The 17,325-nt window shown below is 40.3% G+C and overlaps 1 protein-coding gene across 1 annotated transcript in view; it reads left to right on the forward strand.

Annotated features, from left to right (window-relative positions):
* Window positions 1–17,325, forward strand: part of ppip5k2 (diphosphoinositol pentakisphosphate kinase 2) — a 213,104-nt gene that overhangs the window by 163,534 nt on the left and 32,245 nt on the right. The window contains exons 26-27 of the mRNA XM_068029776.1: window positions 5,214–5,387; window positions 8,223–8,292. Coding sequence (XP_067885877.1) covers window positions 5,214–5,387; window positions 8,223–8,292 — 244 coding nt within the window. The remainder of the gene's footprint in view (window positions 1–5,213; window positions 5,388–8,222; window positions 8,293–17,325) is intronic.

Raw genomic sequence — 17,325 nt, forward strand, 5'->3', positions numbered from 1 at the left:
CCAATTAACTAACACTCGAGGGCCTCTGCCCGCCGCTGTGGGTATTTTACCCTTGGCCGGACGGAAGAAGCCTCAAAAAGCCCATCTGGTGAAACCAGGTGGCCGCCCTGCAGGCTGGTGGGGGGCCCTCCTGATCAGGCACCCTGTGCCCCATGGAGGGCCACCACCGAAGCCCCAAACTTCCCCAATGCACAACACTTCCCCCGCCCCCCCCCCCAACCCCCAACCAACACCGCCCCGTCCGCCCCCCCTGTTTCGTCGTGGCCCGACCGATTGTCTCCAGTAAGGCCTCAGAAACTTACCTCCTTTCCCATGTTGTCCTTCCTCTTGAAACTGGGTGCAGTCCCAGGTGTGGCCACCGTTCCTGATGGCGCTGCTCTAAGAGCTGCCGGCCCGCTAATTATCCAGCAACTCCATTAGGTGGGACTTCCTGCCTCAAGGAGGTGGAAGTCCCGCCCAAGACCAATTAAAGGCCTGGGAACGAGAAATCCTGGTCTGGCTCTCAAGGCAGGCGGAGGTGGGCTAGCCACTGACTTTGCGGCCAGTAGACTGGGTCTCCCGCCCAATGAAAAATTCTGGCCAAAATATTTGTTCAATGCCTCTGCCATTTCCCCATTCCCTAAGATAATTTCTCTGTATTTGCTTCTAAGGGACCAACGTTACTTTAGCTACTCTCTCTTCCTTTTGATATACCTGTAAAAGATCTTGCAATCTGTTTTTATATTGCTGGCTAGTTTACTCTCATTCTATATTTTCCTTATTTATCAACTTTTTGGTGGCCCTTTGCTGGTTTCTAAAACACTCACAATCCACAGACTTACTACTCTTTTTTGCAACAGTGTAAGCCTTTTCGTTTAATCTAATACTAACCTTAATTTCCTGAGTGAGCCACGGATGGGTCTTCAAAGGAATGTATTTTTGTTGAACATTTTCAATTGTTCCTTTAAAGGTTTCCCACTGTTCATTTACCACCATACCTTTTAGTCTATTTACCCAATTTGCCTTAGCCAGTTCCACCTCATGCCGATATAATTGGCTTTGTTTAAGATTCTTGTTAGTGATTAGAGCATGTCACTTTCAAACTTAACATGGAATTCAATGGTATTATGATCATTGTTTCCCAGTGGATCTTTTACTATGGCATTGCTAATTAACCCTGCGTCATTACACAATACTAGATCTAAGACAGCTTTATCCCTAGTTAGCTGCACAACATATTGCTCCAAGAAACTGCCCTGAAAACATTCTACAAACTCATCTTCTGGACTACTCCTGCCAATTTCATTGTCCCAGTCTATATGAAGATTAAATTTCCCCACAATTATTACATTGCCTTTATTACAAGCCCCAATAATTTCTTGTTTAGTGCTCTGTCCAATGGTATTACTACTGTTAGGGGGCCTATAAACTACTCCCACCAATGTTTTCTGATTCTTGCTATTCCTTATTTCCACCCATTATGATTCGACTTCATGATCTTCTGAGGCCAGATCCTTTCTCACTAATGCCCTTATGTCATCCTTTACCATCAGTACTACCCCTCTTCCTTTGCTATTCTGTCTGTCTTTTCGAAATATTGTGTACCCTGGAATATTTATTTCCCAACTTTGATCATCATGTAACCATGTCTCTAATGGCGATTAGACCTATATCATATACCTCTATTTGTGCCACTGGTTCATCTAATTGTAGATGCTTCGTGCATTCAGATAAAGAACCTTTAATTTCATTTTTTGCTTCTAATCCTTTCAATGACCTTATTTGCAGATGTACAATCTCTGTCCTTTCCTGTCCCATTCTGCTTGTCTTTACTCACAATGCTATACTGTTCCAATACCTTGGCTTTTCTCTTCAGATTTCTAAATCTCATCTCTCCCAAACCCTCCCCCCACTCTGTTAGTTCACAACTTCTAGACTTATCTGCTGGCTCACTCTTGAGTTTGTACGCACTGTCCCTTCCTGCCACACCCTGATTATCAGTGTCCTTATTGCTACCTTGCTCTCTCGCCTTCTCCTCTCTCATTAAATTATCACATCTTCCCTCACTTGATCCCTCACCCCACTATTTAGTTTAAAGCCCTCTCTACTGCCGTAGTTATATGACTCACTGGTCCCAGTTCAGGTGTAGACCGTCCCAGCGGTGCAGCTCCCACTTTCCCCAGTACTGAGGCCAGTGCCCCATGAATCAAAACCCATTTCTGCCACCCCAATCTTTGAGCCATGCATTTAATTGTCTAATCTTATTTACCCTACACCAATTTGCTCGTGGCTCGGGTCATAACCCAGAGGTTATTACCTTTGAGATTGTTTTTTAATTTAGCCCCTGGCTGCTCATACTCCCTTTGCAGAACCTCTTTCCTAGTCCTACCTGTGTCATTGGTACCCACATGGACCACGACAACTGGATCCTCACCCTCCCACTGCAAGATCCTCTTCAGTCCTGAGCAGATGTCTCGAACCCTGGCACCAGGCAGGCAACACTACCTTCTGGACACTCACTCTTGGTTGCAGAGAAGTGTGTCTATTCCCCTGACTCTACTGTCCCCTACTACTACTGCATTCCTATTTACTCGCCCTGCTTGAATGGCTTCCTGTACCATGGTGCCATGGTCAGGTTGCTCATCCACCCTGCAGCACTCGCTCTCATCCATACAAGCTGAAAGAACCTCAAACCTGTTGGATAATTGCAAGGGCTGAGGCTCCTCCACTTCTGCCTTCTGGATCCCTTTACCTGCCTTACTCACAGTCACACCCTCCTGTCCCTGACCATGGACTAAATCAGAAGATGCTATCCTGTGGGGTGTGACTGCCCAAGTATGCTTCCATGAAATCACATCTTTCAATGTTGTCCTTCCTACTGACTGGCTTCCTCAGATGGAACATTTCTGTGAGCTTTGTCTTAGCACATAGGATGGGTCTGCTGAGCATGCGTCCAATGTTGCTTACATTGGTTTCCTTCCTCCTGCTCTTTTCCTTTTACTGCTATTGTATTGCACAGTGCATCCATGCTATTGTTTCCTCCCACCCTAGGTAACTTTCTAGCCAAAGTAAGCATGCTCTGCAGCTCCAATGTCCGTTTTTATTGAGTGTGCGAATCTGATCAGTTGGAGTGAAGTAATTGCCTGGATTTTTCACAAGGAAGATTTAATTGGCTTATCAAATAGATATAAGCTAAATCTGACACATGGAACTTATGATTTTGATTAAAAGTATTAACATCAGGAAGTGGCACATAAATGCTGTGTTATTGAACATGAAAGATTGCTTTCTATTTGCTCAATTATGCAGGAGTTCTAATGTAATGAGTAATTTTGATGCCCTTCCATCAAGTCTTTTAACTGTTTGTGTTTATCCCATTTTATATCCTAATGAAATTTGTTTGTCTCAAATATTTACAAGTTAAGATTTTCAACTAGCTTTACAGTCATCTGAGTTTAAGATGTAAATGCACACCTCTGATTCCATGTTATCACCTGGCTTAGTATTTGCCTTGGCACTTTTATCCTTTAATATGTTCTCACTTATCTTTTTTTCTTTCTTTATTGATAAACCACACCTGTTTTTTGTTCTGGTTGCACAGTTCTTTATTTCATTAAAACTTATCATAAATTGTTATATTTGGTAAGTGGGGTATGATAATAGAAGTTGTACTATATTTGTCATAAATATGTAATTTACAGAGTGTTGAGATTAAAGAAGGTATACTGGATGTACATCATGGGTGTCCAACCTGCTCACAGGCTGGATCTATACCACTTGACCTTTACATCTGGCCTGCTGTGATCTTGCACAATTCTAGGCTGTAGTTTCTTTTTCTAAACAAATTCCTCCACTCACTATGCTCTTTCTTGGCTACCTATGCATACCTGTTGATGGAATGTTAGTTTGAATCAGGCAGGCATTCTGCAAGGTTGACTTATTTTTCTATTCTCGTGCTTGGCCTGCTACTCCTCCACACACACTTATTAATTTCCCCCCGCTTCTCATTGCTCTGGTCTCCTGCTTCTCAGTGTGTGTTGACTTTTTTCTTTGTGTGTGTGTGTCTCTCTCTCTCTCTCTCTTTATCTTGATGTCTTGAGCAATGCCTGATGTCAAGTTAAAATGGAATGTAGAGGCCTCAATTTCAAACTGTGTTTCGGGTCGAGCCAGTCCATGCTGCCCATTCATAGGTTGCAGTATATTCATTTGGCTTCTTGCTTCAAAGGCTGGGCATTCCTGATGTACATAATACCCAAGCATCATGTTAGGATCAGAGTATAATTACAGAGGAGAGGAACAGCTTGAAATTGTTCTTTTGAATTTTTGTAGATTGTAAGCTTAAAATCAGTTGCAGGCAAAAAGTAGAAGCAATTATAATTATGTACTGAAAATTTTAATTGTATGGGTGTTTCTTTTGTGTTCGGTATGTAGCTATTTTTAGGTCCATCTGGATCATCGATGTGTCGAGCCTTGCTTTACATTTTACACTTGTAACTTCTGAATTAAGTATTTGATTACTGTATTGTTATGCACACAGGCTCCACTGCAAACCAGAAGCCTCCCCTCTGTCCCTGTAACAAAAGACCTCTCATATAGCCTGCACCTCTAAATTAATTTTTTTTTTAAGAAGTATCATCTGTATGCATGCCAATACAGTACATTTTTAGTAAAAGCAAAATACTGCGAATGTTGGAAATCTGAAATAAAAGCAGAAAATGCTGTAAATACTCAGCAGGTCTGGCAGCATCTAGAGAATGGTCACAGATCTGAAATGTTAGTTCTGCTTCTCTCTCCACAGATGCTGCCAGGCCTGCTGAGTATTTACAGCAGGTCTGGCAGCATCTGGAGAATGGTCACAGATCTGAAATGTTAGTTCTGCTTCTCTCTCCACAGATGCTGCCAGGCCTGCTGAGTATTTACAGCAGGTCTGGCAGCATCTGGAGAATGGTCACAGATCTGAAATGTTAGTTCTGCTTCTCTCTCCACAGATGCTGCCAGGCCTGCTGAGTTTTACAGCATTTTCAGTTTTTTAATCTCAGTATATTTTTAATTTTTTTTGAGTAAAGATTTTGCCTGATTTGGTATTTCTACCGTGGGATTGCGAGATACGACTGACATAAGTGGTTAATAACTTAAGATACACAGTTGGTAGTGATATTATTGATTCCTTTGGTTTAAATATGTCTAACTTTGCATGCTTTGCTGTTGTTTTTGCCCCCTTTTCTCACTTCCAGGAAGAGAGCCCCCTGAGTCTGTCTAGCCCAGAGTGTAGTGGTACCTGGATGCATTACACTAGTGGTGTGGGTGCTGGGCGTCGAAGACGCAGATCAGGGGAACAAATCACTTCTTCCCCTGTCTCCCCCAAATCATTGGCTTTCACATCAAGTATTTTTGGCTCATGGCAACAGGTTTTTCAATTTTCCTTCATTTTTATGAAAATTGCCATTTTCACTGGTCAAACATTCACAGTAATTCCTCAAGTCTGTCTTAAAAGCCCCTCTTATTAATTTTAACATTGATTATAAAACAATTATCACAAGATTTTTAAATTGACAAATTAAGTGGAAATAGTTGGTATGAATAGTTATGCTATGCATTCAGAAATATTACATTAATTTAATTCTAAAACTGTTGTATTTGTAAAACATATGCGCATTTTAATGATCCTTTAATGATGCTGTTTTGATACTTATCCATGCAAGAACTTAATGTGGTTGCTGCTCTTGCATTTCTTTATGCTATTCTTCACAGAACTTTGGCAGGTCCGTTCTATATTATCTTGAATGTTGCAGTACCAATTTCATTGTTCAGTATATTTGAAAATATTGCGACCAATTTTAACCTAACCCATCAATCAGGGAACTGAAGGGTTCAGTTGCCATGCTGGTTTTCCGCCCACCCAATTTAATTTTCTCTTGAAGTCTATGGAGAGTAATATTGGGTGGTTTATAAATCCAGCACTCCAAATGATCCCATTGGTTTCCTGTCTGGTGAGTTAGGTTAAAGTTTCCCCCTAAATCAGAATTCTTTTATGTCCAAATTAGATGTAGCTCAGTAGATAGCCTGTTTTAAATAAATACACTGAAAAATGGACTGGTACACTAGCAGTTGCAGCATAAGTACTCCTTAGTTGATGACTATGGGTTTTAGTCTCAAAACTTTCTGTCCTTTTGAAACTCTAACTCAGCCTTGCACAAAAGCACTTTAGACAATGGAAGGTTACAAATCAAGAAGTGGGAAAATCTGGTATTGCCTCTCACATAACATCAAAAATGTGAATGGCAAAAGACCAATGGGACTATCAAGCCTGTTTCTTCCAAAGATTATATACTGTTCAATATTACCATGAACTTTATCCAATTCATTTAATCCCCTGACGAAAAGTTATTGAGCTTCTTATTTCACCAGGAAAAGGTAAATCAAGCAAAACTTAATTTATCTCTTTGACCATACACTGTGCATTATGCATCCTTGAATAGTTGCCTTTTGGCATCTAAACACTAAGGTCCCAGCAGCTCAGGAACCATTATGTTCTACTCAGCACTCGATCATCTGTTTGTACTTGGCTTTATAAGCTTGAAACTTGTTTCGAATCAGATATCCATCCAGCTGTTTTACAGGTATCATTAACATAACAGGACCTTTAGGTGGGAACTTGTTACACATACCCACTGTTCTGTACATGTTGGAGGGGAATAACTCTTTCTGAACTCAAATCGGTTTTAGTTTTGTACCCATGCCATTTAGTTCTGTATTTGTAATCCAAATTAAACAATCTGTTTGCATCTAAGTTATCAATTCCTCTGTATTTTAGAAACTTTGATCAAGTAACCATGCAGTCATCTTTACTCAATGAAAACAAATTCAGTTTAGTGAATTTCATTTTTTTTTCAATTACAATTTTCTCTCCTCTTTTGAGGATGTTCATTTCTGCTGAAGTACAGTTCCACGCTTGCAGGGAAAACTCTGGTGCTTTAACCAAATGGTTGCACCTCATATGTGAACCGAGATGGTGAATGTTGGCAGCTTAATTGACTGACTGCAGCACAGCAGAACATAAGCCTGATATTCACAGGCAGATCAGCAAGGTCCCTGCATAATGTTCATGAATAGGAACCTGTCTGATTTTAACGTGATATTAGCATTCTCCCTGATGCCTTCAAATGGTTGAGTTCATTTCAGACCAGGGATGTAACTTAGGACCTTTCCGATCTGTGTGGTTTAACGCGACACCACATGAAATAAGCTATTAGGTAAACCTCATTACTCTGAACCTTCTCCAATGCAATAATATCTGAAGAACCGTGCTGAAAACAGCTCTTAATAATCCAATGCAACCTCACCTATTGCCTATAAAAAGTTGGAGTAACTTATTTCAACTTGATCAAAAGCCATTACAATCGATGTATCCTAACTCATTTAGATATTTTCACTGAGTGGTCAGTAATCATTCCAACCCAGGCATCCAAATTTGAAAATAAACATCTTGTCATTATGTTCAAGTATTTTCTGTTCCAGTGAGAGTAACTGCACATTTATCCGCATAAAAAATCAAATTTACCAAAATCTTTGCAACAAATACTGTTCCTATTAGCCAATTCATAGTTTTACATTGGCAAGGATCATGATAGATGCTCACACCTTGGATCGCAAACGCTTTTTCAGTTGAATCAAGCCCCATTGGAGGAAATGAGCTAAAACCTTTATTTGGCGAAGATATATCGTGTAGCTATCTGAAGAATGAAAACTATTCGCATGTAGGGATCCCAAAAATAAAATACAATTTAAATGAAAAGAGGTACTGCAACGTAAGACACTAATGAGGAATGTGCAGTGTCTAAAAAGTACTCTTGTACCCCCTGCATGGAGTAAAGATGTTTTCGCCCAAATATACTTGTGTTTTTGCCTGTATTGAGACAGGTGCAGTGTAGTTAACTGATGAAGCAGTAGAGTGATACCTGTATGGTGTTGTAAATTGATATTTTCCCCACATGTTTATTTTACCATTGTGTTAATCCAATGTTTGCTATGTTCATCCCATTGCAAGGACATTGTAGGTGGAATGGACTCATTTCAGGCTAAAGGATTTTGCATGATCTATCATTGTCTCCATCTATATGTTTCCACTAACATTTATTATGCAGCTTATTAACACTGTCTGAAGCAGGCCTTAGTATAAAAACTGTTTTTTGTTCTTGTTCAGTCTTCAAATATTCAAAACATTGTTCATTGTTACCATGCAGATTCTCGCAGAGAACAGTATTGTTTTGCGACCTGGAAGGTCCTACACGGAGCAGAAATACACTGGACTTGGTAAGTGCTGATTATGTATAGCCAACTGCTAAATAATCTCTACTGTTCCTGCTTTTATTTTTATTAAAAGGGAATTATTAGTATTTAGAATTGATCTGTGCAGGTGTCAGAGGAATTATAGGCAGCAAAGGGAAAACATTTTAGTGTTTTATCGATTATTAGTGATGGCTTTTAATGGCTTTTGTTGGCTTACTTTGGGATTCAAAAAAGTCAAGCAAATTGTGAATACAGAATTGAATTGTTTCTGAAGTTTCAGATGTATAAAACAACATGCTGAATTTAAAATCTGTCTCATTTGAAAGATTCAGCCACCACGTGAGTAATCTGTAATGTTTTGATTGAATTTTGAAGATACTTGCATAAAGCATGGGTATGCAGCAAATTGATTTAACAAGCCTTGGCCTCTTACCTAACTGATATTTGCTGTAATATCTTATTTTTCTCTCTCACTGGTACAAATTCAGTGATATAGTCATCAAATATTTGTATATTTGGAAAGTTTTTTTTGAAGAGGAGCTGGTAATTTTTGTAAATCGCCATGCATAATAACAAAGTAATAGTTTTTTAGTTGTAGATTAGATTAATATTTGAAGTAATCTATGGTTTAGGTGTTTTACCTCTAGTGATTTATGTAAATTATAAAAGGTTTGAATTTCCTGTTTTGGGCACCCAGATTTTACATTAACGATACTTCAGTTTTTGAGAAATTTGTGAAAGTAAATGTGAAGTATTAAGTGCATTCCCTCCTCAAAAATGTGAATGGAATTTAGACCCAATATTTTTGCAGGAACATTAATATTTTAAAGGGTAATTGATTAACTACTTGGTGATTCAGAAGCACCAAATCATACTTTTGAGATATCTCTACGTACTATTTTATTTTTATGGGGGTATGGAGGGGTAGAAAGGAGAAAGAAGTGTTTTGCATGAATAACCTAGACTATTAAACTATTATTAAAGCTTTCTAAATGGTGAAACCGCTTAACTGTTCAGTATCTGATGGTCTTAGCTTTGTACCTTTATAAACTGTTGTGTCTGTAAAAAGGATTCTCTAATAGTTGATGTATTTGCCCTACTAATAACAGTAAATATCGATCTTGTCGTAATTTTAAGGCATGCTGCATGTATCCCTCTTCTGGAACAAAGAACACCCGGTTTGTATGTGTTTTCTCTAACTCCCAATAGGGTCTCATTGTGCAGGCCTGTTTAGCACTACTGTGCTTGGGGGTTCCTCGAGTGCGCCTAACCTACAGGATTATGCTCGTGCGCATCGTAAAAAGCTGACATCATCAGGCTGCTTTGATGGTATGTGCACACATCGCCACAGACAAATCTGTAGCCATTTTTTCAGAAATATTGGAATTCTGTAATGAGAATAGCTAAATCCTATTTCTCCCTTTCCAAAACATGATAGCCTGGAGGACCAGTCTATACTCAGAATCTGCCATATATGGATTGCCAATCTATGCTTCAGGCACAGTTTTTACACTGAAGTGTTTTATTTGCATCAGGTACATACATGCACCTTAGCTTTAAAATGTTACCAATTTTTATCCTTAAACAGTCAACTTCTTTCTTGGCATTGCCACAAATAACTGTGGGCCAGTTGTAAAATTTAGTACCTGATATCACGATAATATTGTATTAAAAACCAACTTGACTTGCAGTACTAGTTATTGGAATGTGTTAACTGAAAGGTTACACTCCAGCAATAACTTGTAAAATCCAAAAGTCAGTGGTGAAGAATTTGATTAGGTGAGGTTAGAATGCAAGACTAATTTATTGGATTAGGTAATAAATCCATGCTTCTATTGAAGGGTGTAGTTTGAGGCATAATGGTGATTTGGAGAGGGTTTCTAAGAAGTGGGGGGAAATTAAAGAAATGGCAAAGTGCTCTCTATATATCACTAACTGCTTTAATCTATTGGTCTTTGCAGTTCATTACCTTGACGTGCATAATATTAAATTATAATATGTAATTAACATTCAGTATTAGCCGAGGGATTTGCAATAGCTGACACTTTTACCCCCACTGATTTTCTTTTCCCTCTAAACAATCCTGCATGCAGCCTGACTTTAATCCATTAAAAAAACCCTGTTCTGCTAGCTGTTATAAATTTCAGGTACCTGTTTTTCTCTTTCTCAGACGCCACACGCAGTTCTGCTGTAAAAAGATTTTCTATCTCATTTGCTCGACACCCAACCAATGGTATGTTTGCTTTTTATCCCCTCTCCCGCAAAGATTATCCTTTGCTTCATCCCCTTTTATTTGTAATGTTGGATGCAAACTTTTAATACCATTCGTCTTCCCTGTCCTCCAAATAGACACATCTCTTGGAAATGGGTTCCATAGGATTGCAGAATGATTTATTTTTCCTTTTCCCTCCTCTAAACATTTTCTCCTCCTCATTTAAAATACATCATACCCAAACATTTTTGTGTTGTTTGCAGAAATGGTTCTTGTTCTGTGCAATTGACAGTCTGTTAGGGTTAAAAAGATTTATTTTAAATCATTAAAGGAAACTCTTGTAATAAGTGTTACGATAAATTTGTACTAATTATTGCATATATTTGCATATCCTTTAACCCATTTTCCATTATCATCTTTGCAGGTATTTTATTAGCAAAACTGCGTAGAAATGCATGAAAATCAGTGAGCCTATTTCATCATTTTAGTTCCATTTCATAAGAAATAGGAATAATTTTGCATAAATGTTGGAAAAGATGGAATAGCAGAAATTCTTTGTGTATTAACTAATGGTTTTCATAGTATATCTCTGGTTACGCTTTACCTATTACCTATTAAGGCTACACATCTATATTACATCAAATATTTAAATATAGGTTGTATATCTATATTGCATACACAAAGTTTCTAAACATCCTAATAGTTTCATGGCGTACGACACACAAATACTTTTTAACCATACATATTTAAATCACTGGTGGTCATCTTCCAAGATTCTATAGACTCTGTAACAGTTCCTACAGATTGGAGGGTAGCTAATGTAACCCCACTATTTAAAAAGGGATGTAGAGAGAAAGCAGGGAATTATAGACCAGTCAGCCTGATGTCGATAGTGGGGAAAATTCTAGAGTCCATTATCAAAGATCGTATAGCAGAGCACTTGAGAACAGTGGTAGAATCGGACAGAGTCAGCATGGATTTATGAAAGGAAATTCATGCTTGACAAATCTACTAGAATTCTTCGAGGATGTAACTAGTAGAGTTGATGAGGGGGAGCCAGTGGATGTGGTTTATTTGGAGTTTCAGAAGGCTTTTGACAAAGTCCCACATAAGAGATTAGCGTGTAAAATTAAAGCGCGTGGGATTGGGAGTAGTGTGTTGCGATGGATAGAAAATTGGTTGGCAGACAGAAAACAAAGAGTAGGAATAAACAGGTCTTTTTTCAAATGGCAGGCAGTGACTAGTGGGGTACCGCAGGGATCGGTGCTTGGACCCCAGCTATTCACAATATATATGAATGATTTAGATGAGGGAACTAAATGTAATATCTCCAAATTTGCAGATGACACAAAATTGCATGGGAGGGTGAATTGTGAGGAGGATGCAGAGAGGCGTCAGAGTGATTTGGACAAGTTGAGTGAGTGGGCTAATGCATGGCAGATGAAGTATAAGGTGGCTAAATGTGTGGTTATCCACTTTGGTAGCAAAAACAGGAACGCAGATTATTATCTGAACGGCTATAAACGGAGAGGGGAATGTGCAACGAGACCTGGGTGTTCTCATATACCAGTCGCTGATGGTAAGCATGCAGGTGCAATAGGCGGTAAAAAAGGCAAATGGTATGTTGGCCTTTTTAGCAAGAGGATTTGAGTACAGGAGCAGGGATGTCTTGCTGCAATTATACAGATGGAATATTGTGTGCAGTTTTGGTCTTCTTATCTGAGAAAGGATGTTCTCGCTATAGGGGGAGTGCAGCAAAGGTTTACCAGACTGATTCCTGGGATGGTGGGACTGACGTATGAGGAGAGATTGAATCGGTTAGGATTATATTCGCTGGAGTTTAGAAGAGTGATGGAGGATCTCATAGAAACCTATAAAATTCTCTCCGGATTTGACAGGGTAGATGCAGGAAGGATGTTTCCGATGGTGGGGGAGTCCAGAACCAGGGGTCATAGTCTAAGGATCCAGGGTAAACCTTTCAGGACTGAGATGAGGAGAGATTTCTTCACCCAGAGAGTGGTGAGCCTGTGGAATTCATGACCACAGAAAGCAGTTGAGGCCAAAACATTGTATGTTTTCAAGAGGGGTTAGATACAGCTCTTGGGGCGAAAGGTATCGAAGGATATGGGGGGAAAGCGGGAACAGGTTACCGAGTTGGATGATCAGCCGTGATCATAATGAATGGCGGAGCAGGCTCGAAGGGCCAAATGGCCTACTCCTGCTCCTATTTTCTATGTTTCTAAACATTTTTGGGCGTAATCAAAAATTTGCTAATGTTGAAATCTTTAATTTAGGGGTCCTTATGCTTTTTAGAGAATATTTCGCTATTGAAGACCAAGATGGGGCTGTTAGAGAAATGTCATTTTCAACCTTACATATACCAAAATAGCTGTGGAGCTCTTGTATAGTATCTCTTAAATTTCACGTGTCACAAGAGATATAATTGGAACTCTTCCATCCATTATTGGGAAATATTCCCAACTATGCAAAAAGACTTTTCACCTCTGCTAGGATTTTCACCCACCCCCAATGGTACAAATGTTAGAAATCTAGTATCACAAGTAAGAGAATTGATCGACAAAAGAAGCATTAAAACATGAGAGCTGAGATTGAGAGAAAAGCCTGCTTCTTTCACAGTGCATGTGTGACCACCTTCATTATGACATCTGCCCCCAACCACCGCACCCCCCCCCCCCACCCACACGCACACAAACACACCCCCAAGATCTCTATCACACAGGAGAGTTTATGAAGAGAGTGTCAAACATATCTATTAATTTTCATAACGCTCAATTGCTCTTGCCAGGGAGCATTCATACCACCAGTACAAAGCCCTTATAAAAAGTACCTACAGATGACACCATTTTTCATCTGCCCTTGATTGTGTATGTGGCTGTGACAGATAAGTTATAATTTATAAAAGTGTTCTTTTGGAGGCCATTAATGCAGTAATTAAGCATAAAAAATACATTACCTTTTTTGGCACAATCCCCCAAAATATTTAAACACAATAAAGATACAACATTGGCATCTACCTGGTAATGTGGAAACTTGCCCATATATGTCCTGTCCACAAAAAGCAGGACAGATCCGATCTGGCCAATTACCGCCCTATCAGTCTACTCTCGATCATCAGCAAAATGATGGAATGTGTTGTCGACAGTGCTATCAAATGGCACTTACTCAGCAATAACCACCTCATTGATGCTCTGTTTGGATTCCGCTAGGGCCACTCGGCTCCATACCTCATTACAGCTTTGGTTCAAACAAAAGAGCTGAATTCAAGAGGTGAAGAGAGAATGAGTGCCTTTGACATCAAGGCAGCATTTGACCGAGTGCGGCATCAAGGAGCCCGAGCAAAATTGAAGTCAATGGGAATCCGGGGGGAAACTCTCCACTACTTGGAGTCGTATCTGGCACAAAGAAAGATGGTTGTGGTTGTTGGAGGCCAAACGTTTTAGCTCTAGGACATCGATGCAGGGGTCCCTCAGGGTAGTGTCCCAGGCACAACCATCTTCAGCTGCTTCACCAATGACCGTCCCTCCATTATAAGGTTAAAAGTGGTGATGTTCACTGCTATTTACATAGTGTTCAGTATCATTCGCGACTCCTCAGGTACTGGAGCAGTCTGTCCACATGCAGCAAGACCTGCACAACATTCAGGTTTGGACAGGTAAGTGGCAACTAACATTCGTGCCACACAAGTGTCAGATAATGACCATCTCCAAGAAGAGAGAATCAAACCATCTCTCCTTAACATTCAACAGCATGACCATCACTGAATTTCCCCACTATCGACATCCTAGGGGTTACCATTGACCAGAAACTGAACTGGACCAGCCATATAAATATTGTGGGATTAGTGTAGGATTAGTATAAAATGGGTGGTTGATGGTCGGCACAGACTCGGTGGGCCGAAGGGCCTGTTTCAGTGCTGTATCTCTAAACATAAACATATAAACAAGAGCAGGTCAGGGGCTGGGAATTCTGCAGCCGGGTTTCTATGTTGAAAACTCACCTCCTGTCTCCCCAGTTCCTGTCCATCATCTGCAAGGCACAAGTCAGGAGTGTGATGGAATACTCTCTACTTGCTTGGGTGAGTGCAGTTCAAACAACATTCAAGAAGCTTGACACCATCCAGAACAAAGCAGCCCACTTGATCGGCACCCCATTCACCACCTTCAACATTAACTCCCTCCGCCACCATCGCACAGTGGAAGCAGTGTGTATTATATGCAAGCTGCACTGCAGCAACTCGCCAAGCCTCCTTCAACAGCACTTTCCAAACCTGCGACCTTTACCACCTAGAAGGACAGGGACAGCAGACTTGTGGGGACACCACCACCTGCAAGTTCCCCCCTAAGCCACACATCATCCTGACTTGGAACTCTATTGCCTGTTCCTTCACTGTCACTTGGTCAAAAGCCTGGAACTCCCTTCCTAACAGCACTGTGGGTGTACCTACACCAGGTTGACTGCAACAGTTCAAGAAGGTGGCTCACCACCACCTTCTCAAGGGCAATTAAGGATGGGCAACAAATGCTGGCCTTGCCAGCAACGCTTACATTCCATGAAAGAATTTTTTTTAAAGTGAACTGCGCACGCTTCAAACTAACTATCACTCTTAAAAAGTATTTACTGCGTTGCGTCCAGCAAGAAAATTAATTTTGAGTGGAAATAATAAATGAATTAACTCATACCTTTCTGTAGACACTCATGACAATATTTTATCCATTGCTTTCCAATTACAGGGGATGGCATTTTTCATTGTTTTATTAGCAGTCCTGTCACTAAAAATTGATAGTGTACACATGTTTCGGCCTTTTGTTACTCTTTCCTTTTTTAAAAATCTAAATATGTGGTGAAACTAAAATGAGATAGCATTACCTGTTGTATAATGAAGCTTCAACTCAAACATACTTAACAAAAGTTTGCAGTGTGGCTTACTCTGCCCTGGTCCACGTTTTTCAAGTTTTTGTAATCACCTACAATGGCTTCTTTTCCTACTACCACATCAGTACTTCTGGTGTCCCCCAAGCATTCATCCTTGGTTTTTCCTCCCACCACCACTGCCCCCCACCCCCCCCCCACCTCCTATTTCTCATTATGTGCTCCCCCTCGGAGACGTCATCTGAAAACACGATGAGATTTTAACTTACTTAGGCCCCACCCACTTACCCAGAATTACCAAGTGTCCGTTTCCATTTGTATGCTGATTAAACCCAGCTCTACCTCACTATTACTTCTCTCGACCCCTCCACTTTTTCTAAATTGACACACTGCCTATCTGACACTCAGTACTGCATGAGCAGTAATTTCCTGCCAACTAAATATTAGGAACACCGAAGCCATTGTCTTTGGTCCCTGCCACAAATTCCGTTCCCTAGCTACCAACTCTGTTACTCTCCTTGGCAACTGTCTGAGGCTGCACTATCCTACTCACAACCTTGGTGTCATATTTGATTAGCTTGGCACCACATATTGTGCCATCAGTCAACCACCTATTTCCACCTCCATAACATTGTTCGACTCCACCCCTCAACTCATCTGCTGCTGAAATCCTCATGCATACCTTTGTTACATCTAGATTTGACTATTCCACTGCATTTCTGGATGGCCTCCTATCTTCTACACTCTATAAACTTGATATCATTAAAAACTCTGCTGTGTGTACCAAGTCCCATTCACCCATCAATCTTGTCCTTGCTGACCTTCATTTGCTCTTGGTTAAGCAACGCCTCAATTTTAAAATGCTCATCCTTGTTCTCAAATCCCTCCACGGCCTCATTCCTTCGTCTCTTTTATCTCCTCCTGCCCTACAGCATGAACGTCTAATTCTGGCCTCTTGGACACCACTGCCTCACCGTCCCCACTTTTAATCGCAACACCGTTGGTAACCATGCCTTCAGCTGCTAAGGCCCAAAGCTCTGAAATTCCCACCCGAAACCTTTCTGCCTTTCCAACTTTCTTTCCTCCTTAAAACCTACCCTTTGCCAAAATTTTTGTTCATCTGCCTTAATATCTACTTTATATGGCTCAGTGTCATCTACGGGGGAGTAAATGGTTAGGTGGTGGAGGGGGAGTGGAGTTGAGGCTACAATCAGATTAGCCATGATCTTATTGATTGGTGGAGCAGGCGCTCAAGGTGCCAAATGGCCTACTTCTGCTCCTATTTCTTATGTTCCTAACACTCTTGTAAGACATCCCAAGGCTGTTCACCACATCAAAGACACTATGTAAATACAAGTTGTTGTTGTATGGTTGGTAATCATTAAACCTTGGACTCAAACAGATTTTTTTTACTTTAAGGAGAACAGTCTTGTTAAGTTAATAATCAAATTGTCCTCACGTGTTCAGCCTCCAGGAAAAAAAAAACAGAAGTCTTACTATCCATAGGAGTAAAATTATCTCTGGGATATTCTTCCTTTACATTTTCACCTTTTTCTAGTCAATTGTCAGTACTTTCCCTGATGCCACCCAACTTTGGTGCCTCACAGGCCAATTCTGGCTATACTGTCAGTTCTTTAATTTCAAATGTTCCTGAAAATCAGTAAGTTTCTGGAAGCATCAAGGTCAATCATTAATTGATTTTTTTTTTAAGTATACTCAGTCAGAAGGTCATGGGTTCAAGTCACACTGCAGAGACTTGAGCACAAAATCTCAGAGTGCTGCACTATTTTTCGAATGAAACTTTAAAGCAAGGCCCAACTTGACCTTCCTGGGGCATGTAAAAGATTGCATGACACTATTCCAAAGATGATCAGGGATTTTTCTTCCCGGTGTTTTGGCCAACATCACCAAAACATTCAAGTCATTTTGTGGGACCCTCTGTTGCACAAATTGGC

Source organism: Heterodontus francisci, chromosome 4 (assembly GCF_036365525.1).
Source record: "Heterodontus francisci isolate sHetFra1 chromosome 4, sHetFra1.hap1, whole genome shotgun sequence".
Classification (NCBI taxonomy): Eukaryota; Metazoa; Chordata; class Chondrichthyes; order Heterodontiformes; family Heterodontidae; genus Heterodontus; species Heterodontus francisci.